The 25,660-nt window shown below is 41.8% G+C and overlaps 1 protein-coding gene across 1 annotated transcript in view; it reads left to right on the forward strand.

Annotated features, from left to right (window-relative positions):
* The window catches only part of elmo3 (engulfment and cell motility 3), a 37,965-nt gene extending 12,661 nt beyond the window's left edge, over positions 1-25,304 (forward strand). The window contains exons 3-21 of the mRNA XM_074677568.1: positions 849-889; positions 995-1,067; positions 10,536-10,586; positions 11,295-11,464; positions 12,799-12,898; positions 13,009-13,160; positions 14,737-14,815; positions 16,200-16,250; positions 16,369-16,491; positions 16,652-16,774; positions 16,864-16,968; positions 17,497-17,605; positions 17,710-17,846; positions 22,777-22,940; positions 23,841-23,953; positions 24,054-24,158; positions 24,289-24,368; positions 24,453-24,533; positions 24,624-25,304. Of these exons, the coding sequence (XP_074533669.1) occupies positions 849-889; positions 995-1,067; positions 10,536-10,586; positions 11,295-11,464; positions 12,799-12,898; positions 13,009-13,160; positions 14,737-14,815; positions 16,200-16,250; positions 16,369-16,491; positions 16,652-16,774; positions 16,864-16,968; positions 17,497-17,605; positions 17,710-17,846; positions 22,777-22,940; positions 23,841-23,953; positions 24,054-24,158; positions 24,289-24,368; positions 24,453-24,533; positions 24,624-24,836 (2,070 nt within the window). The 3' untranslated portion in view covers positions 24,837-25,304. The remainder of the gene's footprint in view (positions 1-848; positions 890-994; positions 1,068-10,535; positions 10,587-11,294; positions 11,465-12,798; positions 12,899-13,008; positions 13,161-14,736; positions 14,816-16,199; positions 16,251-16,368; positions 16,492-16,651; positions 16,775-16,863; positions 16,969-17,496; positions 17,606-17,709; positions 17,847-22,776; positions 22,941-23,840; positions 23,954-24,053; positions 24,159-24,288; positions 24,369-24,452; positions 24,534-24,623) is intronic.
* Positions 25,305-25,660: the final 356 nt, after the last annotated feature.

The following is a 25,660-nucleotide window of genomic DNA, read 5'->3' on the forward strand; positions in this document are numbered from 1 at the left end:
TTGTCTGAGGGGACATATCAAAGGTTCCTCTCTTCAATCAATCAATTGACCAATCAATCTTCATTTGTGCTAGATCACAACAAATGTTACCCCAAGATGTTTCAAAAACATTTGCAAGTCAGGACCTGCAAACACCAAAGCTTAGACATTTTTCAAGAGCAGTGCTCTTTTCAGTGGCCAAAGCTGGTGGTACTTGTGACCTTTTCTTCTACTCGTCATCTCCCAACAGCAGCTGTGCTGACTGTTATGTCCTGTATGTGGTACACAAGCTGTTGATAAGTATTTCATACAACCACCACTTCAATGACACTGAACTGTCCCTTTAACTCGGGGAAAGTGTCCATCCTGAACCCAGAATATTTCTATTTCAAATTTCAACCAATCCTGACCCAGCAGTCTCCCTTTTACCATCTGATTGGTCGACCTTATTGGCTGCCACTAATAACAGAGCAGTCTCGGGGTCTACCGCAGAAGCCAGAGACATTTTGATTGGTTGACCGCGGGGCCGGCCACTAATGTGCAGGATGGCTGAGAGTCAGACATGGAAGTAGTCTGGCTTTTATTTACGTACAAAGAGAGATCCGGGCACCAAGTGGAACATTGTTCAGAAAGCGTTGGGGAGCTCTAGGATTTCCTTCTCTCAGCAAACAAGGTTTGCAGCCAGACAGAATAGCTGTGGTACCATAATCCCATAACAGCCAGTCATTACTCAAGCATGAGTCCAGCTCCATGACTAAGAAAGTGCTCTGACTCTGAGCCTGCTAAATCCTGTGTTTATGAGCCACATGTATGCAGCAGGTGTGTGTTTTCAATGACTAATATGATGCTGTTTTGTTGTGTCTCTGCAGAAAAAGCCTCTGTCTGCTGTGATAAAGGAGGTGTGTGATGGGTAAGTTCATGATGATAATTGTTTGATGCCATAATTTTGTCCCTGTGGTTCTGTTTGACATTATTTAGCTGAAATCTGACATAAAACCTAAACCTTGTGTTACAGCTGGAATCTCCCAGGTCCTGACAACTACGCTCTGCAGTATGCTGATGGAGTTCAGACATACATCACTGAATCTGTGAGTGAACTTTTAGCACAAATCATAGTTAAATGCAAAATGACTCGCCGGTTAAGATGAACAGATGTTGGTGCACATCTCAAGGAGGCGGGTCTGAGTCACTGCTGTGTGTTTTTCTGCTTAAAATGAGAGTGTGGTTCATCTGAGAAGTGGACGCTTTATATGAATCACAACTTTCTGATAAATCATGTGTGTAAGAGACATATAGATAGAGGCTGAGGATCACGGTGTTTGAGTGTATGTGAGTTGGGGGTGGTTCTCACGGGAGTAGGCGGGTGTGTGTGTGTGCGTAAAGGTGCGCTTTCACCGGGTGGCCCAGATGAGAGACAGAGAGTCAGGGTTGGCAGCCGTACCTTTTGTTGACCGCTTTGCCATTTTCATTCACTCACTCATCACCCCTTTTTTCAGTTAAATCCCCTGGTTTTCCTTGCCTTCCATATACCCAACTTGTAGCGCTGTGATAGCCTGATGTTTTTTATGCAATAAATACCCGAAAACGCATTTTGGATCTCAGCGTTATGTGTGTCCATAACCTAAAGCGCGTCATGGAAATATGAATCTAAGGATCCAACCTCATACTCTCTGGCGGCTAAGGTAAAAATGTTGGAAGCCGCAACATTTTGTCAACAAAAAAGGCGTTTTGGGAAAATCATCAAGCCGCACCAGAAAGAACCAAGTCCCCACGCACACTGACTAGCCCGAGAACAAAGGAGCCACAGCTAAGTGTCACACCACGCCATCCATTCACACGTGGGAACAGGTAGGACCTGAACCTGTAAATGAATATAATCCGCTTGGATTGGAATGCATTGTGCCAAGTGAGGACGATGTATGAAATGGATTTGCTGGTTGCATTGGCGCATTGAGGGTGGCGCAACTTTCTTCGTGTTTTATTGGATTGTGATGTCGGGAATTCGTGGCATAAATAAGCGGCGGCTGATGTTGTCTGAAGGCCTTGTGCTTGTTGAAAAGTTTGGATGGAATTTGCTCTGTCAATGAATAAAATGCAATGTCTACGAATGGATTTGAATACGCTGCTCTTGAATGAAATGTGATTGTGTTGCTTCATACAAAATACAATCTAAATGAAATGAGTCAAATAAACTCTTGTGTTGAAAGTACAAACATGGAAAAGGAAAAAAGACAAATCAAACCGACGGCCAAAGCTCTGGAAAATAAAATCGAACGGTTGCAACATGAGCGCAAAAGTGCCGTTAATAAACTCAAAGCGCTTATTCCGCAAATGAAAGCGCACATGAAATCAAAGGGAAACGCAAATGAAATTGCCTCACAACTGAATAACTTGAATGCACTGTGTAAAAGGGGCACTGACCTGCACAATGAATTAATGCCACTGCTTCCTGATGATGAAAGTAAAAAACAAAACGAGTGGTTTTCTTCCATTATGGATTACAGTGATGCATTCAAGGTACAAGTGGAAAAATGGATAAAGGAAAATCCGCATGACAACTCAAATAAATCACCACTTCAGACAAATATCGCAGAGCAACCGAAGGAAATGGAGCATGTGGAGCAAGTTTCTGATGAAAGGGCCAAAGATTTGTCTCCTGCTCACCCTCCACCTGTTCCCACTGAAGATCCTCAGGATGAACTACAGCCCTGTGACAGTGTCTCAAATGCAACAAAGAGATCACGCTCACATCACTCCTCATCTATAGGCTCACGTTCTTCTGCTTGCTTAAAAATGGAAGCAAACCTTGCTATTCTGGCAGTAAAACAAAAGGCATTAAAGGAAAAGCATGCGTTGGATGAAGAGGAGTTAAAGATACGCAAAAGAAGAGAACAGCTTTTATTGGAAAATGAAATTGCTGAGGAAATGGCAAAACTAAGTGTTATAAAATCAAAAGGCAGCATCAGCAGTAAACTAAGATCAAAGGTTTCAGATGGGATGAACTCATATTGTGAAAAGACACGTTCAAAACAACAACCACTTAATGTCAATGTCACAGAATTTGTCCCATCCATGCCAGTTAAATCAAAACCCTGTGAAATTAAATCCACACATACAGCTGTGAGGCCAGAGGTCACTCACTTACCTGATGAAGCACATCTCCCAGGTTCATCTTACATGATCCAACGCTATCTAATGGCTCCTGAAGATCCAGTGACCAATGTTACACAAACTGACTCATCACAAAATGACAGTGTGCTGGACATAATGAGGAAACAAAACGAAATTACAACACTCTTAATGCAACAACAATGCCTCTCAGCTCTCCCAAAAAGGGAAATTCCCATTTTCGATGGCAATCCACTCAAATATCATTCCTTTATTAAAGCCTTTGAAAATGGAGTTGAGCGAAACACCCACAACAGTTGTGACAGACTCTATTTCCTCGAACAGTATACCAAAGGGCATGCAAAGGAGCTGGTGAGGAGCTGCCAGCACATTGAGTCTGACAGAGGTTATCAGAGGGCAAAGGCTCTATTGAAGGAGCATTATGGTAATGAGCAGAAGGTGGCAGCAGCATACATGGAGAAAGCTTTGGTATGGCCCATTATCAAGTCAGAGGATGTGAAAGCCCTACAGGAGTACAGCCTCTTTCTGCGTGGATGCTGCAACGCAATGGAGGATGTGCAGTATTTAAATGATCTGGACACTCCTACAAACATGGTGGAAATCATCAAAAAACTGCCATACAAACTTCGAGATCGTTGGAGATGCCACGCATGTGACCTACAAGAAAGGTACAATAAAAGAGCACAGTTTGTAGATATTGCCAACTTTGTTGAAAGACAAGTAAAAATCTTGACAGACCCTGTGTTTGGAAACATTCAGGATACCACAGTGTTGACCAAACAAAACAAACACAAACCTCATCCTCGCTCCAGCATCAGGGGAACAAGCTTCGCTACCACAGTGAATTGTGTGGATAGAACAGCTCAACCAGTAAATAGAGCCATGGACACAAAATCATCAGCCAAAAGGATCTGTCCTTGCTGCACTGGAGGACACACATTGGATGTGTGTGCACAATTGGAAAAAATGGCACATAAAGAGAAAATTTGCTTCCTAAAGGAGAATGGCATGTGTTTTCGTTGTTTGTGTACAGGACACATCAGCAAAAACTGCCAAAGGAAGATTTCTTGCTCAAAGTGTGGCCAAAGACACCCAACTGTGCTCCATAAGGATAGTGTCGCAACTGCAGAACCAGCTGAAAGAAGTGTTCAGGTTACAGTAGACGGCACTTTGGTTACCAGTGGGCTTACAGGGGCTGGTGAGATGGACTGCAAGCTTCCTATTGTGCCGATCCAAGTGAAAGCAAAAAAGGGCAATAAAATCATTCACACATATGCCTTTTTGGATCAGGGAAGCACTGCAGTCTTTTGTACTGAGAGTTTGAAGCAGAAGCTAAATTTGTCTGGAAAGAGAGCCAACATTCTTCTCAGGACTATGGGGCAGGAAAAGGTGGTCAGTAGTTACCTTGTGCCAGAACTGGAGGTGGCAGCACTGGACGATGACTGTTTCATTGAGTTGCCAAAGGCGTACACTCAGGTTTCAATGCCAGTACACAAAGCAAATATACCCACAAATAAGGACCTGACAAGGTGGCCATATTTAAAACACATCTCCCTACCACAGATTGAGGCTGGAATTGATTTGCTGATTGGAACAAATGTCCCAAGAGCTATGGAACCGCTGGAAGTCATCCGCAGTGAGCACAATGGACCCTACGCTGTAAGGACGGCACTGGGCTGGACGGTAAATGGACCACTAACAGGAAATGGTGGAGAGGCCAATTACTGTGAGCAGATGGTGACTGTGAATCGTGTGTCCATTGTAAATTTGGATGAACTGTGGCAACGGCAATTTAAGATGGACTTTCCAGAATCTGCTGTGGAGGAACAAGTGGGTCTGTCCAGAGAAGACTTGAGGTTCATGGACATGGTCACAAAGTCAGCCAAACACATTAATGGTCACTACCAGGTTGCTCTGCCTTTGAGAAATTCAAACATCACAATGCCAAACAACAGGAAAGTGGTGGAACAGCGTCAAAGTCATTTGAAGAGGAGGCTCCAGAGGGATCCAGTGTTTTACGAGGAGTATAATACCTTTATTAATGATCTGCTGGACAAAGGCTACGCTGAAAAGGTTCCTGATGCAGAGCTGGAAAGAAGTGATGGCAGGGTCTGGTTTATTCCGCACCACGGCGTTTACCATCCAACAAAGAAAAAACTAAGAGTTGTGTTTGATTGTGGTGCCAGTTACAAAGGACAATCTCTGAATGAGGAGCTGTTACAAGGGCCTGATCTAACCAGCTCACTGATTGGAGTTGTGACCAGGTTCAGGAGGGAACCTGTGGTTATCATGGCTGATATAGAAGCCATGTTTCATCAAGTGCATGTGCCCCCCGATGATGTTGACCTGCTGCGATTCCTCTGGTGGCCACAAGGAGACTTGACACAGGAACCAGGTGAATATAGGATGAAGGTACATCTTTTTGGAGCTACATCTTCCCCTAGCTGTGCCAATTTTGCCCTTAGGAGATGTGCAGAGGACTTTGGTCATGAGCATAAGAAGGAGACAGTGGACAAGCTGCAGCACTGCTTTTATGTGGATGATTGTTTGGTGGCTGTTGCGACAGAAGAGGAAGCACAAACCCTCTGTCATGAGCTCATGTCTCTGTGCGCAAAAGGAGGATTCTGTTTGACTAAATGGCACAGTAACAGACCTGAGGTGCTCAAAGTCATTCCAGAGCCCCGCAGAGCCAAAGGTGTGAAGCAGTTGGATCTGGACCGGGAGTTTGTGCCCATGGAAAGAGTGCTGGGTGTAGAGTGGTGTATCAAGTCAGACGCCTTCAAGTTTAAAATTGTATGGAAGGATAGACCACTCAACCGCAGAGGCATCCTCTCTACTGTGAGTTCTATTTATGACCCTCTGGGCATTTTAAGTCCTCTTGTTTTGACAGCCAAAAAGATCTTGAGAGATTTGTGCAGAAGAGGAGTTGGCTGGGATGATCTCATACCAGAGACTGTCTCCAGAGAATGGGTCAAGTGGGTGCAAGGGCTCCACCTGCTGGACAACTTTGAGCTGCCCAGATGTTTGAAACCTCTGGAGTTTGGAGATGTAATTACAGCACAACTCCATCATTTCTGTGACGCTTCAGAGGAAGGCTATGGTACAGTCACTTATCTGCTGCTACAGAATGACCGCCTCCAGATGCACAGTGCTTTCATCATGGGAAAGGCTCGTGTCTCTCCACTGAAGACAGTTACAATTCCTAGAATGGAACTGATTGCTGCAACAATGGCCAGCCGCATGGATTTCCTGTGGAGGAAAGAGCTGCACATGAGTCTTCAGAAATCTGTGTTTTGGACGGATAGTGCTTCTGTGTTGAAATACATTAACAACGAAAGCTCCAGATTTAAGGTGTTTGTTGCAAATCGTGTTTCGGAGATACTGAAATCATCTCACCCTGCTCAGTGGAGGTACGTGGGTACAGCTACAAATCCAGCAGACGCAGCATCCAGAGGGGTCAAAGTGGAGGCATTTTTGCAGGACAGACTCTGGCTAATGGGTCCTCCGTTTCTTTGCCAACCTGAACCGGAGTGGCCTGTGAACCCTGAGCCTGTGAGCCATCTCTCCCAGAATGACCCAGAGGTGAAGAAAAGTGTCACTGTTAATGCTGTACAACCTGGAGAGGATCCCACTACTTACCTGATCCATTATTACTCCTCGTGGATCCGATTAAAGAAAGCAGTGGCATGGTGGTTGAAATTAAAGGAATGGTTGTGGTCCTGTGTCCAGAAGAGAAAAAGGACAGCCAATCAGAGTGAAGAAAGCACAAAGCAACAGAGAATGAAGGAGCAGGAAGGGTGCATTCTGAGAAGCACAGCTGTTCTGAGAGCTCTTACAGTGGAAGACATGGACAAGGCTGAACTGGCTTTAATTCAGTTTTGTCAGAAGAAAAAATTTGTGGAGGAGTTCTTGTGTTTGGAAAAGGGACAAAATGTCAGGAAAAACAGTCACCTGTACAAGCTGTGTCCAAGGCTGGAGGATGGAGTCTTGCGTGTTGGAGGACGGCTCAGTAAAGCAGCACTGCCTTTGGAATCTAAACATCCGATTATTCTGTCAAAGGATCTTCATATTTCTACTCTGCTGCTGAGAAATGTACATCAACAGGTAGGACACAGCGGCCGCAACCACATGTTGTCCAAGCTCAGGGAGAAATACTGGATGACAGGAGTCAGCACTGACATTAGGAGAGTTCTGTCCAAGTGCACCACCTGCAGGAGACTTAACGCCACTCCAGTTTGCCAGCAGATGGCTGACTTGCCCATGGATCGACTTAAGCCTGATGAGCCTCCTTTTACCTGTGTGGGTGTTGATTATTTTGGACCCATTGAGGTGAGGAGCAGAAGAAGTACAGTGAAAAGGTATGGTGTCCTTTTTACCTGTCTTGCACTGAGAGCCATTCACATAGAGGTGGCGTCTTCTCTGGATACTGACTCCTTTATAAATGCACTGAGGCGTTTTATCGCCAGAAGAGGACAGGTCCGTGAGCTGCGTTCTGACAATGGAACAAATTTTGTGGGAGCAGAACGTGAGCTGAAAACAGCAATTGAGCAGTTGAACCAGGCACAGGTGCATGATGTGTTACTCCAAAAGGGCATCAAGTGGACATTCAATCCACCAGCTGGATCACACCATGGAGGCGTGTGGGAAAGGCTGATTAGATCAGTGAGGAAAGTCCTGAACTCTACCCTCAAGGTGCAACGCCTGGATGAGGAGGGGCTCCACACAGTTCTCTGTGAGGTAGAGGCCATTATCAACAGCAGGCCCATCACCAAAGCCTCCACAGATCCTAACGACCTGGAAGCACTGACACCGAACCATCTATTACTGCTTAAAAACCAGTCTTCATTACCACCTGGAGAGTTCCAAGCAGCAGACATGTATGCACGGAGAAGATGGAGACAAATCCAGTACATATCTGATCTGTTCTGGAAGCGCTGGATAAAGGAGTACCTGCCTCTGCTACAAGAACGACAGAGATGGACTGGAGTCCAGAGGAACCTTGTGGCAGGAGATCTAGTTCTGCTGATGGACAGTACTGCACCTCGTAATTCCTGGATGTTGGGACGTGTCATGCAAACTTTTCCTGATCACAAGGGATTTGTACGTCAAATTCGGATCAAGACAAGGACCAGCTGCTTGGACAGACCCATATCCAAGGTGTGTTTGTTGCTGGAAAAGGAGGAGGCAGCATGAGGACGTTGCTGACCTCCACAGGGACTGTGTTTTCTCCAGACTTAGCTGGACTCTGCCTTATCAGTCATGGGGATTACCAGATGAAGGAATGCTAAACTTGTGGTTTTGAACAATGATTCTTGGACATTTTGCATTTTGAAATTGATGTGATGATTTATTATGTCTCTTATTGTGTTTTGAAATGTGAATTATTATGTGGGACCTAATAATTAGGGGCTGGTGTGTAAGAGACATATAGATAGAGGCTGAGGATCACGGTGTTTGAGTGTATGTGAGTTGGGGGTGGTTCTCACGGGAGTAGGCGGGTGTGTGTGTGTGCGTAAAGGTGCGCTTTCACCGGGTGGCCCAGATGAGAGACAGAGAGTCAGGGTTGGCAGCCGTACTTTTTGTTGACCGCTTTGCCATTTTCATTCACTCACTCATCACCCCTTTTTTCAGTTAAATCCCCTGGTTTTCCTTGCCTTCCATATACCCAACTTGTAGCGCTGTGATAGCCTGATGTTTTTTATGCAATAAATACCCGAAAACGCATTTTGGATCTCAGCGTTATGTGTGTCCATAACCTAAAGCGCGTCATGGAAATATGAATCTAAGGATCCAACCTCATACTCTCTGGCGGCTAAGGTAAAAATGTTGGAAGCCGCAACAATGTGAGAACAAAAATACATGACATGACTTCAGATGAAGCCTGTGTTCATCATTACTGATACTGAAGTGTAGGAGTGACTGAAAAAACAAAGGACAGGATGTGAAGGAGAAGAAGGAGAGATGAGCAGCTGGAGCTTCACTCAGCTCCTTGGTGTCAGGTGACTTTTACAGAGGTTGTCACTCACAGCCCTCCCCCCTTTCTCAGCTGCAGAAGACATTACATTTTCACCAGACAGGGCAATAAACCTGAGAGAGAAAAGTCATTTTTTTAAAATAAACAGGTACAGGCAGACTCTGAAAAGTATCCTGCTGTTTGCAGAGTGAAAAACCATTAGGCTCCAATTTTTCTTGGTTGGTACAAAGATGCTCACTCTTACCTGCTCTTTGAGGTTAATGAGTGTAAAGATAAAAGCTAAGGAGTGATTGTTTTTCAACTATCAGCTGTAGTCTCTTCCATATGGTGGCTGGTAGGTGTCAGATCATTTGCAAAAACCACAACACAAATGCAAACACCGATACACAACACAATAGAAGTTAAGAGGACAGTTATCCCAATGGACACTGAAAAGTTGTGAAAGTAGGTTAATGATTATTTTCTTTTTTACCTTCAGCTATGATAAATATAGCTCTAATGCTAAAGTTATGTTATTACAAAATATGGCAGATTATTATGAAATGCTGTGTTATTACATAACTGAGTGAAAAATTCATTACACTATTACACATTGGGAGGTTGTTACGTGATATGGTGTTACAAGGATATAACATGTGGGACCCCCAAGAAGGTATATTTATCAAAGATGAAGTTTAAAAAGGTAATTATTTACTTCCTTTCACAACTTTTCACTGTCTGGAGAACTAGCCTCTTTTTGTGGTTGTACTTCTGTTGTGTTGTGGCGTTTGCTTTTGCGTTGCTGCTTTTGCAAATCGTCTGACACTTACCAGCCACCATACATTTAGAATAAAATCCAGACTATCAACTTAATCAAGCTGAAGAATGTGATTCAATAACTTACTTCGTAGACCCAATTCAGGAAACTTGCTGAGTCAAGCTGCACGATGAGTCAGAGGAATATTATGATCTTCAACCTGTTTTATCAAACTTTAAATTAACCCAGTTACAACTTTGAGCGTTTCCTCAGCCAAAGCTGGAAATCTATTTTCATCTGAGTTTGTTCCTGTTAAATAAAAAGTATTGAGCTTTCGCTGAAGTGAGGAGAGTCCCCGGTCAGTTTCTCATTTCAGGGAAAAATTCATTTGAAGGAGGCTGACAGCCTTAGTTTGTCAGTTTGCATTTTGCTCTCAATACAAATCCGACTTCAAACCTTGAATTTACTCCTTTTTATCACTTCATTAGCCTTCCCTGCTGCGTATATGAGGTTATGTCATACGTGTTCATCTGTGAGAACAGAGCTTTTTATACATTGAGCACAGCTCCATTTATAAACATACAGTTTGTTGTCTGTGCGTGTGGTGAACTGACTTCCTCTTGTGCTGGTCTGACACTGTACATGTTGTTTTAAATACTTTTCTCTGTATTAACATGTCTGTGTATCTGTGTGTGTTTGTTTGTTTGCTTGTTTTAGAATCGCCTGGACATCAAGAACGGCTGCATTCTGCGTCTGACCAAGGCACCGGTGAGTCTGCACCAGCCGGGCTCTGAGCCATGATGGTTCTTCACCTCATTCTCCACACATTCCTTTGTTTGTGTGAACACTTCACTGCTTCATTTTCTTTCTGCATTATACACAAAGTCTGCTGCATGCAAACATGCAAAGAAATCATTAAAGAGAAGGTATTCTGCTTTCTCATATTTTAACATGGATATAAAGTGAAAATCCTAAATATTCATAATGTTCAGACTAAATGTGCAGATTTTCAAACCCCTACATATTCATATGTTGGAGAAATTCCTGACTCTGTCTGTAAACTTATCAAAACTCCCAATCCTCCTAAGGATTGCCCTATCAGTTCAAACACCAAGGTCGGACCACAGGTCTGTCCCCCACAGGCCTCCAGAGGGCTGACCAATCAGATGGCAGGAGATTTGTAGAGCAGTGAGCCTTAATGAAAGCAGCTAAAACAAGACCTCCAGACAGAAGCTGAAATAAGGGTTTCTAAAACACCAGTGTGAGTTTTTTGAGCTGCAAATCATTTAACAATACTACAGACAAACCAGGGAGACGGTATAAAGCCTAAAAAATGCACAATACCCCTCTTTGAAAGATTTTTGATGCATGCTGCAAGAACTGCATTTTAAGAACTAAAAAAGTAGAAAGTGTTGAGTCTGTTGCATGTTAATCTGTGTTCCTTGTCTTATATTTTATTGCTGCTGGTGAGTGCAGGGTCGGTGTGCAGAAGACCTGTTCAAAGGCATCCAGAGCACGGACAATTACGTGAGATGTGATTCGCTGAAGGAGTTGGCAAGTGTGTCCACAGACGTCACGTTTGCTCAAGAGTTCATCAGCCGGGACGGACATCTCTTATTGGTCAAGATCGTAGAGGACTCTAAAGAGTTAGTACACTGTGTGTCTGTATGTGTGTCGGTATTTTTCTTGTCAAAGGTGGAAAGCTGTTCCTCTTAGGGATATCAGTGCTCTACACACACGTTGCAGCATATCCTGCAGAGCTGAAGAAAAAAGAGGCAAACACAGTCTGAATATTAAAGACCACAAGTATACTTGATCAAATATTAGAGGAATTAAATATTTCCTTCCATTTGACCCTGACTTTCTCTTCCACTTTCATTTCAACTATACAAGTTTGTTTATTTAAAACTCAGGATCTGACACCTACTATCACCTACTAACTTCCCTGCAGCGAGGTGAGCTGAAGCTTCAGTTTTCTGACTGATTACAGAAATATTATACGTTACTTGAGTGTAAAAATAAAGCAACATGAAATACAAGACCAGCAACCATTAATGTCCAAAAGTTGCCTAAAAAACAAAATCATGATTTTATTATTATGAATGTATTATGAATACAGTGTAAAAGGAAAAAGTCCAAAAGGCCCAAAAATATGGAGAAATGAAACTCATAAAACAGTGAGCCACACCCTGGGTCAGCACAGTTCATATGTTAAGTAAGGAGTGATGAATATTGATTTCTGGGACCAAGGTGTATGAGGTACACCTTGCTAGAACCAGGTTGGACCCCTTTACCTTCGGAGCTGCCTTACTTCTTTATGATATACATCAGGGGTGGCCAACATACAGCTCTTTACCTTTCGGTGTGCAGCTCTTTGATCCATTTATTATTGTTATGAGTAGTGGTGTACCAATTAGTCTAAATTATTGATATATATTGATGTTGTGCTCAGTAATGATCAGTACTTGGGTGATGGGATTGATACTTAAGTTTCAGTTTCTTTCCTCTACATTGCACATGTGCTCATAGCTATCTAGATAGATGGATGAAAGTTTGTCTCTTCTGCAGTAAAAACAAAAATTTGTCTTGACACGGCTCCAAGTGCGAATTGAAACATGCTTACAAATGCAATAAATGTCATTTCAAAATTTAGAAATCTTTTGATTTTCATCTTATGTCCTTTCATTTATGTATGAGAGGAAGTGTGTGTGTGGTGGCTCTTTGTAGTACCACGGTAATTTTTGTGGCTCTTGGTCTCTGACTGGTTGGCCACCCCTGATGTACATTAAACAAGGTGTTGGAAACATTGCTTAGAGATGTTGGTCAGGATTTCTAGCCCTTCCGTATAGGCGTTATATTTACAAAATTATAAAAGCTCTCTCATGGGCAGCTAAATAAATTTGTTCTCTCTAAAATGGTGTATATTTTTAATGCTTGTGTGTTCTAATGTTTAAAATGTGTGTGTTTGTGTTGGCTCTAGGAGTAATGAGATCATGACCCACACACTGACGGGCTTCATGGAGCTGATGGATCATGGGATAGTTTCCTGGGAGAACCTCTCGACGGTTTTCATCAAGAAGGTGCTGCACCTGTGGCTCAGAGACTGCTTCACATTGTAGAGTCAGACTTTAATTTTTAACTTCCTCAACCTTCCTTCTCATCCCTTTCTTCCCTTCTTTCCTTCCTCTAGATTGCTGGCTTTGTCAACGCTAAGCCAACCGATGCGTCCATACAGCAGGTGTCGTTGGACATCCTGGAGAACATGGTCCTGAGCAGCCACAGCCTCTTCCTGCAGGTCAAACAAGAAATCACAATGGAGAGGCTCATCGCTCACTTACAGGTGTAAGTATACGTAAATGCTAAAAGTGCTCATATTGTAGTAGTAGAAGAACTGATGTCTGAGTGGAGAAAGACTGGAGAAGGAGTTGTTTTGGTTTATTCAGTGAGGTAGAAGGAAGTGGAAGACTGATATTAATCGAAGTGACAATTTGAGAAACATTTCTATCACCTGTTTCTCTGATAGCTATCTTTAAAACACTAAAACTGAAATAAAAAAGTGTAAACCAGCTGTATGGAGAATGTGTTAGAGCTCTTTATCTGCTCTCAGCTGTGTTTTCAGTTTAGCTGGTTTCCTATGCAGTGAAGTCCTCTGTTTTGTCCTTATACCCCACTTGTTTGGTCTCAATGTTACATCTGTGATAAGTAAGACAAAGAATCCCCATGTCTTTGAACTAATCACCTTGACAGTCTTATTTCAAGGTTTTTGATAACAAAAACCCAAATAAAAAAAATTACAAGGGAGTAAGAATGCAAATAAGGATCTGATTCAAGAAAATGAAGGAGTACTTTTCTCCTGGCCCATTGGCAACTTTTTTTAAACTCTTTAAAAGTAGTTCAGGTGTCATTTTCGCAATTAAATTTTGAATGAAGAGATTTCGCTGGAACTGTCTGGTGAATTTGGCTCATTTTAAAAAAGATGTTTCATTTTTAACTAAAATAACACAGAGAGTTTGAGTTTGACTCCAGGCTCAACCCTTTGTTGTCTGTCACTCACAACTTTCTCCTCACCACATTTCCTGTCTCTCTCCAGCTGTCCATTCTGATTAAGGCAAAAAAAACTTCCTAAAAATAACTTAGGAAGGAAAAAGAAAAAGAAAAAAAAAGAAGAAAAACGTGAAAAGAAAACAGTGTACACGTTTGTTTGAAATTATTCAGAGAAAAGATAAAATAAAAAAGCAAATTTTCAGCATATTAACTCCAATAACTGAAATGTTTGTACTAAGTTTCTAACTCCCTCTGGTGATAACAGACAGACTCAGACTGACTCTAGATAGTTTGAACCCTCTAGTGTGTTGTATAAATTATGTTCTCTCCATATACCATATTCTCAAACTTTGATTTTGATATAAAAGTAAATCTTTAACGTTAGTTGAATTAATCTTTAAACCAAAGAGGAAGACTGCAGCCTCTGTCAGCCTCTTTGTTGCATTTTAAATGAACATAATTTCCTCCTGTGCAAACTGCCCTCTGAGGCAGAAAGAGGAAGAAATAAAGGACTGATGGAAAGTAAAGAAGACAGCCTGGCACCTCTGTAAAGACTGTGTGTGTGTGTGTGTGTGTGTGTGTGTGTGTGTGTGTGTGTGTGTGTGTGTGTGTGTGTGTGTGTGTGTGTGTGTGTGTGTGTGTGTGTGTGTGTGTGTGTGTGTGTGTGTGTGTGTGGTGGGTGAGGCTGAGAAGTGTGTGCATTGTTTCTTTACCTCTGGTGCTGACAGAATCACTACCTTTCATCTCAGAGTGATATTTCACAGTGTGATCTTGACACGTGCAACAAAAACCCCTCATCCGTTGTCACACCTTATCATGCATCAGTGGGGGTATAATCGTTTTGTTTCTCTTTCTCTTTTCTGATCTCTTTCAGGACAAACCAGCAGATTCAGACCAAGGCCATGGCTCTGCTTATGGCTCTGCTGCAAACAGCTGGAGACTCAGACAGACAGGTGCAGCTCTCCACGGTTCAGGGGCCAAACTGTAACCCTATTGGACATTTCTGAGTAAAAAACCTGCTTATTTATGGACTTAAAATGCTCAGAAAGTCAGAGAAAGATGCATGTGCATCAGATCAGGTGTAAATCAAAATATTTTATTTGTGTCCAAAGTGTGTTTTGTGAAATGGATTATTTGCGCCCCACAGCAGTTTTTTAAAACTGGAGCTCCTTGAGACAGTTTCACCAAGTTTCATTTGGTTTTCCTGACATTTCTGGCAGAATCTGAAAGTCAAATCAGGATTTTATTTGCTTAGCCAGCTTTTGCTTTTTCAACTTAATAAAAAGCACGAAGACTCACAGAAATGGGCTTCACTTTTCCCAATCATTTGTGCAGCTGCAGCAAAGCAGCTTAATATGCCTAATGATGGAGATGGAGATTAAGCTGCTGATTTGATTATTAGATCGTCAGAAGATGATCTTTTATTTTGGGAAAACAAGCTCAGTTTTGCAAGACTAGAAAATATATTATCCTCTTTTCTTAAGAGAAAGAGGGAAAATATTTCTTTTTTAAATTATTCAAAGAAGAAAATATTTTTTTTTTTAGATAACGTGAAAAAAAAAGTTGAGATCCTGTGGAAAAAAATGAAACTTACTTGTAATCTCGAGAACCTTTTAGGACGTCTTTACTTAACTGAATAACTCCAAGTAGTTTTTCTCACTTGTGTGACGAGGATTAATTTTGGATTCTCTCCTGGTTGGGAGCTATAGCAACAAAAACAAAGTAAGCAACAAAAACTGATTCACGTAGTCTTGGTCTTATTATCCAGAGTGTCAGAATCTGTTTAAGCTCCAAAACCTCTGACAGTTTATGCTGAGTATTTGCGTGAGGGAGTCCATTATTAACTATGTGAGCCAGACTCGGGCAGACACTACGTCTGCAGACGACGGGGACGAACTAATATTTCTCTTTCTGTCCGCTCGTCTCAGCTTCTCTGCAGACAGTCGGGTCTTTCTCCCTTTGTTCTGTTCCTGCTCCTCTCTCATTGTACCGAAACAGTTCCTTTATTCAGCCCCCGGTCTCTCTTCTGTCAGCCTCTATGTTGAACACACACACACACACACACACACTTCCTCACTTACAGTAGGTCAACAAACCCACCCTGTTTTTATCAGCAGATAGTTCTTCACGGAGCGCAGTTGGGTTAGACGAGCATGTACCAGCAAGAGATGATTTCACCACAGAGGTCGAAGTCCATCACACTAACCTGTCCCACCCACTCATCAGTCACTGACACTATAGCACCACCCCATGTTGGAAATATGCTATTGCACCTCAGTCATTCACATTTTATCACTGCTCATGCTTTCCTCATGTTTCCTCTCTTCTGTTTTCCAGGATATGTTTGCATTCCTGAATAAGAAGAATCTCCGTCAGTACATCTATAAAGTAAATCATCCTCTTATTCTCGTCGATATTTCACAGTTTGCTGTTTGCTTCTGCAAATGTCTGCATGTAAGTGAACCAACACGCTGGCGAACTGAGGAGAAATGTGCTTTGTTTGCAGAACATCATCCACAGTTCTGGTGCAGTCCAGGATGAGATGGCTCACTACCTCTACGTGCTGCAGTCAGTCACCTTGAATCACCTGGAGCCTCGCATGAGGACGCCTCTGGACTCCTACAACCAGGTGAGCTCAAACACTGACCCTGACTTTTTGAATAAACTGATTAACAGATCATTTAAAAAGAAAACATTTAAAAGTAAGTTTGTTCATTTGTCTTGATAAGTGAAAGATACAGCAAAACTCTGTGTGTTTATTTGTTCTGTGTCCTCCTCCCTTCCTCCAGGAGCAGAGAGATATCCTTCACGGGTTGCGTCAAGCTGCTTTTGAGACAGAGAGTGAGAACAGTCTGAGCCACGAGAGACGACGCTCTCTCTGCGCTAAGGAGTTCAAGAAGTTAGGCTTCTCTGTGAGCGCAACTTTTCCTGTTTATTATAATCAGTGCCTTAAGATTTTGTTTCTTTTATCTCCATATTAATGCTCATCTTTTCCTTTCAGAATAATAGTAATCCTGGCCAGGACTTGGTGCGAACTCCGCCTGGTCTTTTAGCGTTGGACACCATGTATTATTTTGCTGCTCGTTATCCGGACGCTTACAGCAGGGTAAGATGGTCTAGTCTGCTGTCACTCCTCAAGAAACTATTCGAAGCACATTAGAAAATAGGGCTGGGACGATATGCTACTCTCTTAATTGGATTCTATTATGATTTTTGGGGTGCTGATTTAATTTAAACTGTGATTCTTCAATATTTATGATTTTTGCAATTTTTAGTTTGCTTTTTAACACCAGACCATATGAAGGTTTAAAGATGAAGATAATGTCTACAGACTATATCAGGAGCCATATTTTCCCATAAAATTTACATCAAGTGAGTCAGAGAGAAACATTTCACCCTCTGCTGGAGAAAAGTGGAAACTTATTTCCAATCCACTGTGTAAACAAAGACTGAAATTAGGAATTTGAATTTGAAAAAAAAAAGTATTTTTTGACAAAGAATCTCAATTTTGATATTGCCAAACAAAAAATCCTGATATATTGATTTTTGATTTTTTTTCCCACCCCTATTAAAAAACATTTAATATAAGTCTCTTGTACAGACGCTTCACTTGTTTTCTCTTTCTGTCTCTCAGTTTGTCCTGGAGAACAGCAGCAGAGAAGACAAACATGAGTGTCCGTTTGCGAGGAGCAGCATTCAGCTCACTCTCATCCTCTGTGAAATCCTTCGAATTGGAGAGCCTCGTGAGTTAACCTCAAACCTTTTCATCGACTGGATCTGTTACTGTTAATCACTCCTGATCTGACACTTGATTCGTGTCTTGTTTTTTTTGTTTCTCTGTGAACAGCCTCAGAGACGGGATCAGACTACCACCCGATCTTCTTCAGTCAGGACCGGCTGATGGAGGAGCTTTTCTGTGTCTGCATTCAGCTGCTGAACAAGACGTGGAAGGAGATGAGAGCCACGCAGGAGGACTTCGACAAGGTACAGCTTAGCTTCATATTTTAACATCCACTTTAGGAAGATGATTGTTTTTATCTTGAGACTCAGTTAAAAAGAAGATGATCATAGTTACCAAAGTGACAAAGTACTTCTTGAAGGAGTGGAGCTTCAAGAAAAAAACTTCATTTTTAATGTCCACTGAGGAAAACATAATAAAGACAAAGCAAAAGGAACCCTTCTATCAGTTTTATCAGTTAGACCCAGAATGTCTTAAACTGACCTTTACAGTGCAAATAAATAAAACAAAATACAAATAAATAGAAAGTGCTGAGTTCAGGAGTAACACAGACACAAAAGAGGATGTAAAGATTGTTGATTTCTCCGAACAACCTTTTGTCTTTTATGGCTTAACAGATTTTTAAAGAAGGGGTATTACTTTCTCTTCAAACATGGATATACAGTAAAATGATCGAGAAGGTAAGCTCAAAAAGTAGCGCAAAATCACCACAGGATTTTCTTAGCGATGGGCCTCAAACACCAAGGTCTGTCCATAGCTCTGCCCCACACAGGCCCCAAGAGGGCTGGCCAGTCAGAAAGAAGAGGGTTTGTGGAGTGAGGAGTCTTAAAGAGACAGCAGCTGAGAGGAAGTGTTCCAGACAGAGGCTAAAATAAGGGTTCTCTAAAACACCAGTGAGAGAAAAACAGATTTTTTTGAGCTGTAATTGATGTAAAACTCCTACAGGGGTACCAGAGGGACAGAATAATGCTGTAAAATAAGCACAATACCCCCTCTTTAACAGTTAACTGTAAATCTAACAATAAAAATGACAAAATACAAAATAAATGACATTCAAGACTCTAAAAACAGTTCTAACAATAAAAAAGTTGTTTTATTCACTTCTGTTTTGGGCTGATGATTGTAAGGATTTCTAAAACAGAGGATGTTATTTTCTGATTCTTTGATTAAATTTAGGCCCAATCAATAAAACAAGCTCAGTTGGGGAAATATCTCTGATCTTCAGCTAACCATGTTAAATCATAAGAGTTATGTTAAATGAATAAAGTGCTCTTTGGTTCCCAAGAGCACAGATCGTCTAGCTCAGGGAGTTTCTTGGTTGGATTTTTGTAAGTTTGAACCTCTGTGTGTTGTATGGATTTGTTCTTATGCTAAGGCCCCCCACAGTCAGAGCCGGCCCCTGTGTGAGTCCACAGTGACTTCAGAGACATAATGTAGTGCTTGTATGATGGTAATGGGCCCGGCCAAGCCTTCAGCAGCAGAGTCTTATCTGTGTCTTGTCCAACAGTCCTGCTGCAGCTTTTGTCCTGAGCCACATTTCAACCTCACACACAGCCGCCTGTCATCACCACAGAGCTCTCCCAAAACTCATAAAACTCACTGACCTTTGACCCTTTTGGGCCGGGCCAGTGTTCTGAACGCCAGGCCAGCAGACCGGCCTTTTGTTCCCCTCCACGGCCCCCTACCCAGAGTGCTTTGGGGCAAAGACAAAGGGGCATTAGGTGGACAAAGAGAAGCGTGGTGGGCGGCAGAAACAGAGGGAGATGGAAATGAGGGAAACAAAGTGCCCAGGGCACGAGCAGTAATTACACAACAACAGCAGAGGGAACGTAAAACCTCGAGAAACAGAACGGGAGAGAAGGGGGATGAGAGGATGGACTGGAGGGAGCGCTGAGTCTCCTGGAACGAGAAATTCAATATTTTGACAAACACTCTCATATAATCAACAAACGTGATATTTATGTATGGAATAAACTAAAAGACAAGAAGGAGAGAAAACAGGAGTTTGCTTAAGTCAGAAAGGATTCCTTAGAGTTTCAGATACTTTTTCTTAATCAGATCAAGAAACCAGGATTGTAACTGATTCCTGAGTTGTAAAATAAAACATCTATTTAACAGCTAAATTTCAAACAGTAGTTTTTCTTGATTGATTTCACTTCATTATTTTCATTGTTTATTAAAAAAAACATTAGTGGACAGTGTTAGGGTCACACAGGACTTATGAAACTTTATTTAAGGTGTCATTTGCAGCTCTTATACATTTAGAAAGTATTAACACTTTTATGTTACAATGAAATGAGAAGCACAGTGGCCAAAAAACCACCAAAAGTTTTCAAAATAGTCAAATATTCACATAATTTTCATGCAGCTTTTGTTTTTTCAATATCAGCGGGGACCCGAAGCTGCAATCATTGGATATATAAAAAATAAATTGAATCCAGCAGCTTCTGCAACACCCGTACAGACAGTCAGTGATGAAGATTTTTATCTTTTAAGGCAGCATGTCTCAGAGAAGTCAACACTTATTCCACACAAAAAAGTTTCAAGAATTTCATCTCCATTTTCATCCATTAACTTTAGAAATATGGAAACTGTTTTCTGTTTTTTTCTGTATAACTGACATTTTTGACAAACATAGAACACAAAAATAAGGTTTCATTACTTTCATAGAAAATTAGAAGTGTTTTTGTATTTAAATGCGACTGGGTTAAAAACAAGTTATATATTTACTCCATTTGTTAACATGAAATTATTCACATACTCTTTTTTAATCCCTGTGTCAATGGTCATCCTCCACACTCTCACTCACACAGATGCATGTACACATTTACGCACATGCACATGCTGCAGGGTTTTTGGGAACAGAGACAGCTGCCAGTCGTGGCTCCTATTGGCCAGTCCTGCTTAGTGACACAGGGGCTGGATGGGGGTGTGTGTATGTGTGTGTGAGAGTATCAGGGTGTCTGTTTACAAAACAGCCACATGCCTGCACCTCTCCTGTCATGTAGGTGATCTCTGTCTCTCCACTCCTCACTTTCACCGCCTGTCATCCCCGTCACTTTACTCTTATTAAGACTGGATTTAATATCTGTGATAAGCTCATCTTAAAGGGAGGAAAAGATGGAGGTAAGGTTGATTTCTCTGCTGAGTTGTGCATTTATTTTTATTGTTTTGTCTATTTGTTTGACAGTTAGGATGCTGTGATCAAATTTTCCATGTGCAGACAAACACGGATTTTCCTTCGGCTCCCTCAGGCTGAGTTGTTTTAAGTTGACTGTAGACAACAGAGATGATTTACTGTCAGCGAGTCAAGATGACATAACAGTGTGAAGAAGCTGTCTGAGGCGTGTGTCGTGTGAAACTTTCAGGACGGTGAGGTTATTTTGGCTCAGGGTGTAACAGCAGGGAGACACAGTGTGAAACTCTATCTGCGTGTTTTGTGTCTCTGGGTGTTCACACACAAAACCAGGAGGACGGTCTAGATTTCACTGTCTGTACCTTCAGCGCTGCCAGATGAAAAACTCCTCCTCTGAGCCTGTATCTGTTCAGACTCTTCAAATCAGCCTTTATTACTTTAGCAGACTTTTTTTTTTTTGTATGATAGCTCTTTATTGTGTTGAGACAAGCCTGAACAAAGCGGGACTGAGCGGCTCAAATTACACTTTAGTCAATGATTGTTCACAATCAGTCAAATTGGGTGTGAACAGGAATGATGTAGGTCAGCAGAGTGTGTCAGAGGAGTGAGAGCAGATAAATAACGCTGCAGTCGGCTCAGTCTGGTATGGATTTTTATATAGATTTTCCACTGTTACAACTGAAGCATGCAGAGAGCAGATATAGATTTAACACATGTTTGACCCACAGCCCTGAGCTGTTGTTTCAGGCTGGCTGGGGTCACCTACTGTCCGTCTGTGTGAGCTTCACTACCTCTCAGCTCATGTAGGTTATAAAACAAGCTCACTCACAGGAATAGAGAATGCTGTAAAGATATTTACATGAAGTTAAACCTGCCTGTGCCCATCAAACATTCTACCTCTGAGTGTTAAGACTATATGATGTTTCTGTCTGACCTGAGCCTATCTCACCACCTGAGCCTTCATCCCTCATCTTTATCATTTTATTTCACACAGACACTCCATCTGACCATATAATACAGGCGTAGGCAACCTATGGCAGGGGTGCCAGAGCTGGCACGTGACACTATTTATGTTGGCAATCAGAGAATAATTACAATGAGGCAAAGGACTAAATAAATAAATAAATTAACAAGAAATTGAGCACGAGTCTTGGAAAAGTTTGCCTACCCCTGGTTTAATCTAACAGCATCACAGAACATTAAGTGGACCGTCATTTTATCAGCCCTGTTAGAGCCCAAAACGTAACAACATAATAAAGCCTGAAATCTTTAAACTGGTCAGTAATGTAACAAAAGTGCTGAGCCTGAAATATAATTAAAAATAGTAATGAAACCTTATAAAATCTTATTACATTTCGGGTCAGTTATTACATTTTTTTAATTAAATTTGGGCCCATTGTTACATTTTGGGCTCTAACAAACCCAGCAGTGCTGCATGACTTCATGGCTTTCTAACTGAGCCCTAATTCAGATGATTTATTTTTTTCCATTGAAATCACATGATATCCCGTTTCTGAGCATTTTTTTCTAATTTTAAATGTACACATTTTTTTTTGTGTTTGTTGTTTTTTTTAAATCTCTTTTGTCCCCTACTCAACTTGTTGTATTGTATGATACTCTGTGTTGTACACGTAGCCTACATGTTTCACGTACACTGCCTGGCCAAAAAAAAAGTCGCCACCAAAAAAAAGAGTTCAAACACTCTAATATTCCGTTGGACCACCTTTAGCTTTGATCAGCACGTATTTGCTGTGGCATTGTTTTGATAAGCTTCTGCCATGTCAAAAGATTTGTTTCCATCCAGTGTTGCATTCATTTTTCACCAAGATCTTCACTGATGATAGAGATGTCTTACAGTTCAACCCTACTCTCTCAAACCGGGGGTTGTGCTGGCGCTGGAGAGCAGCACAGTCCTCTACCACTTTGTGAATACAAACACAGCTTGCACAGAGCTGAAGACCTGTCCTTTAAACTGCGCACACCCACACAGAGCAGTATGGGTATATAATCTCTCTCTGTCTCCTTATCTCCATGCACAGGTGATGCAGGTGGTGAGGGAGCAGATCACCAGGACGCTGTCCAGTAAGCCGACCTCTCTGGAGCTCTTCAAGAACAAAGTCAATGCTCTGAACTACAGCGAGATCCTCAAACTGCGGCAGACAGAACGGCTTCATCAAGAGGAGACTCTGGCTCCTCCTGTTCTGTAAGTTAGCACCATGTTTACTTAAAACACTTCAAAACGAAACAATTCACATGTTTACCTTGTTGCTGTATTTGTTTCTTTCTGTTTTGGTTGCTTGGTAAAATGGTAAGACACACACTAAAGGTGCTTTTCCACTGCATGCACTTTCCCCAGGAACTAGGAACTTTTTTTGTACAGCTAGATGTCGCTTTTTGGGGAGCTTTCAGGAGTTTTATGTAAATATGTAAGCATAAAAATGTTTTTTTCTGTCAAAACAATTCAAATCTTGCCTAATGAAGAGTTCGACTGGGGGTTTATGATTTATTTTTTTGGTGTTTGTGATCAGAATTTAAAGATGGTAGAGGTTTAGATTTCATTTGTTGGTGGTTTAAGTGGTTAAAGTCTCTAGTAGCAGGTATTTTGGGTTCATTTCTTGATTTTTTTTTTTCAGAAATGGATAATTGAGGTTATTTAAACAGGAAAATATCATAACACCACCTGATCAGCTGCTGTATTGACAGCTATGAACAGTTTCCACCCCTATGGAACCATTCCCCAGGTCACCTGAGCTGCACTGTTGTTTATGATCGTACTGTTTATTATTAAACACTGAGAGCCTCATTGTGCTGCTGTCACATTCATCTCTAAAAGCTCAGTTTTGTCAGTGATGGTTCCAATTACTCAATGAGTCCTCATGTGTTAATAATTGTAACTATTATATAATACAGCAGATTTACAAAACAATGTTGATGGATTTTATTTGCTTGTTTTGCCTTGTGTTGGTGTTTTTTTATAATTCTCACCAGACTGTTTGTTAGATTGGACTCATGACAGAAAAATGGAGTTCTTCTTAAAAAATACAAAGTGATGATTAAGCATTTTTAAGGGACTGAGTTGTTTTTTATTTGTGTGTTCTTGTAGTGAACTCAAAGAGCGTCTGAAGCCAGAGCTGCTGGAGTTGATCCGACAGCAGAGACTCAACAGGCTGTGTCAGGGAACGATGTTCAGGAAGATCAGCAGCCGACGCAGACAGGGTGAGAAAACACAAAACACCCAGACGAGTACATGTTCAAATCAAATAGGAAAAAACCAGAGCGTGTCATTTGTCTAAGCACATTGTCTGTTCTTCATCAGATAAGCTGTGGTACTGCCGCCTGTCGCCAAACCACAAAATGCTACACTACGGTGACATGGAGGAGGACACAGAAAGTCCTGCGATTGAGACTCTGCAGGAGAAGAGTGAGTTGAAAAACTCATCTAACAGAAGTTGGAACGTAGAAACTTAGCAATTTTGCAAACAGTCTAAAATCTGATGATCTCTGATTTGTTCCTTTGACTCATGTTGACTTGTTTCTCTCTGTTCCTTCAGTTCCTGTGGCAGATATCAAAGGCCTGCTGACGGGGAAAGACTGTCCTCACATGAAGGAGAACAAAGGCAAACAGAACAAGGTGAACAGCTCTCCATGTTTCTGTCTGGCTGCTCTTATTTACACGATCAATGATTTATCTAACATGTTTGTGTTTGTGCTGTAGGAAGTGCTGGACCTGGCATTCAGCATCACATATGATGTGGAAGAGTACAGCCTGAACTTTATCGCACCCTCAAGAACTGATGTGAGTTTTTCTTTTATCGTTTTCCTCTTTGACTTTCTCTTTCATGAAGTTTTTCACCCACATTAACCCTGATTTTTTTATCCCCATCAGTTCTGCCTGTGGACAGACGGACTCAGCGTCCTCCTCGGGAGGGAGATGAGCAGTGAAGCCATGCGCAGCGAGCTGGAGATCCTCCTCTCTATGGAGATTAAGCTCCGCCTCCTGGATTTGGAGAACGTTACTATTCCTGACAGCGCACCGGTCATCCCCAAACCACCGAGCAACTACAACTTCTGCTACGACTTTAGCCAGACCGAGCAGTAGAGCGTGCACCAAGGGAGTGTGAATATGTAATTAAACTGTGTGTGAGTGTGTGTGTTTGAAACATGAGTGAGTGATGAGACCTGACCTGTGCATACGTGCACTTATCCTTTAACACAGATTTATAACCCTGACATTTATTCTTCTTCTGCGGCTGCGTCCTTTAAACTCCAGTGAAACCACAAAAAGGGGCCAACCTGTGGATTATGCACATTTATATTTCTCACCTGGGACAAATGCTCGTCTTGTTTCTTTGTGGTCACAATAAGCTGTGTGGAAACTTAGACACAGCTTCAAACACACTCTTACAAATGATTTATTCTTACACAGCCGAGTCCCTGACTCCAGTTCTGGTACTTTAATTTTAGTTGTAATCGTTTTATATTTTTAAATCTGTGTTTGAAACATGGAGGACTATTGTTTGCATATTCTTTAATTTTCTGTAGCTTTTAAAAGCATTAAAGTGATACTCCGGGATGGAACAAGTTGGGTCCTATGACAAGGTTTAGGGCAGAAATTACCCCTACAGCAGTGTTTTTGTGCATCAGAAGCCCAGAGCGCTCGCACCAAACAATCCCTCCCTGCTCCTCTGCTGGTTTCCTCTGCACTCAGACGGGGCATATTTTACTTGACCAAAAACACAAATAAACGGACTCCCACCCAAAAAAATCTGATATCCGTCTGCATTCACGCTTTATTCAGAGAATTTTCAGCACGTTACTTTCACACAAAAACACTGCTAAATAAGGCTCTAGTTCTCATCGTGTCGTAAAACGGCGCTACCTCCGCTGCAGAGCCACAGCTGGCTATGAGGCGCTCGCCAGATA

This window comes from Halichoeres trimaculatus, unplaced genomic scaffold (assembly GCF_033239565.1).
Source record: "Halichoeres trimaculatus isolate MK-OKI-2021-1 unplaced genomic scaffold, fHalTri1.1 fHalTri1_scaffold_10, whole genome shotgun sequence".
Lineage (NCBI taxonomy): Eukaryota > Metazoa > Chordata > Actinopteri > Labriformes > Labridae > Halichoeres > Halichoeres trimaculatus.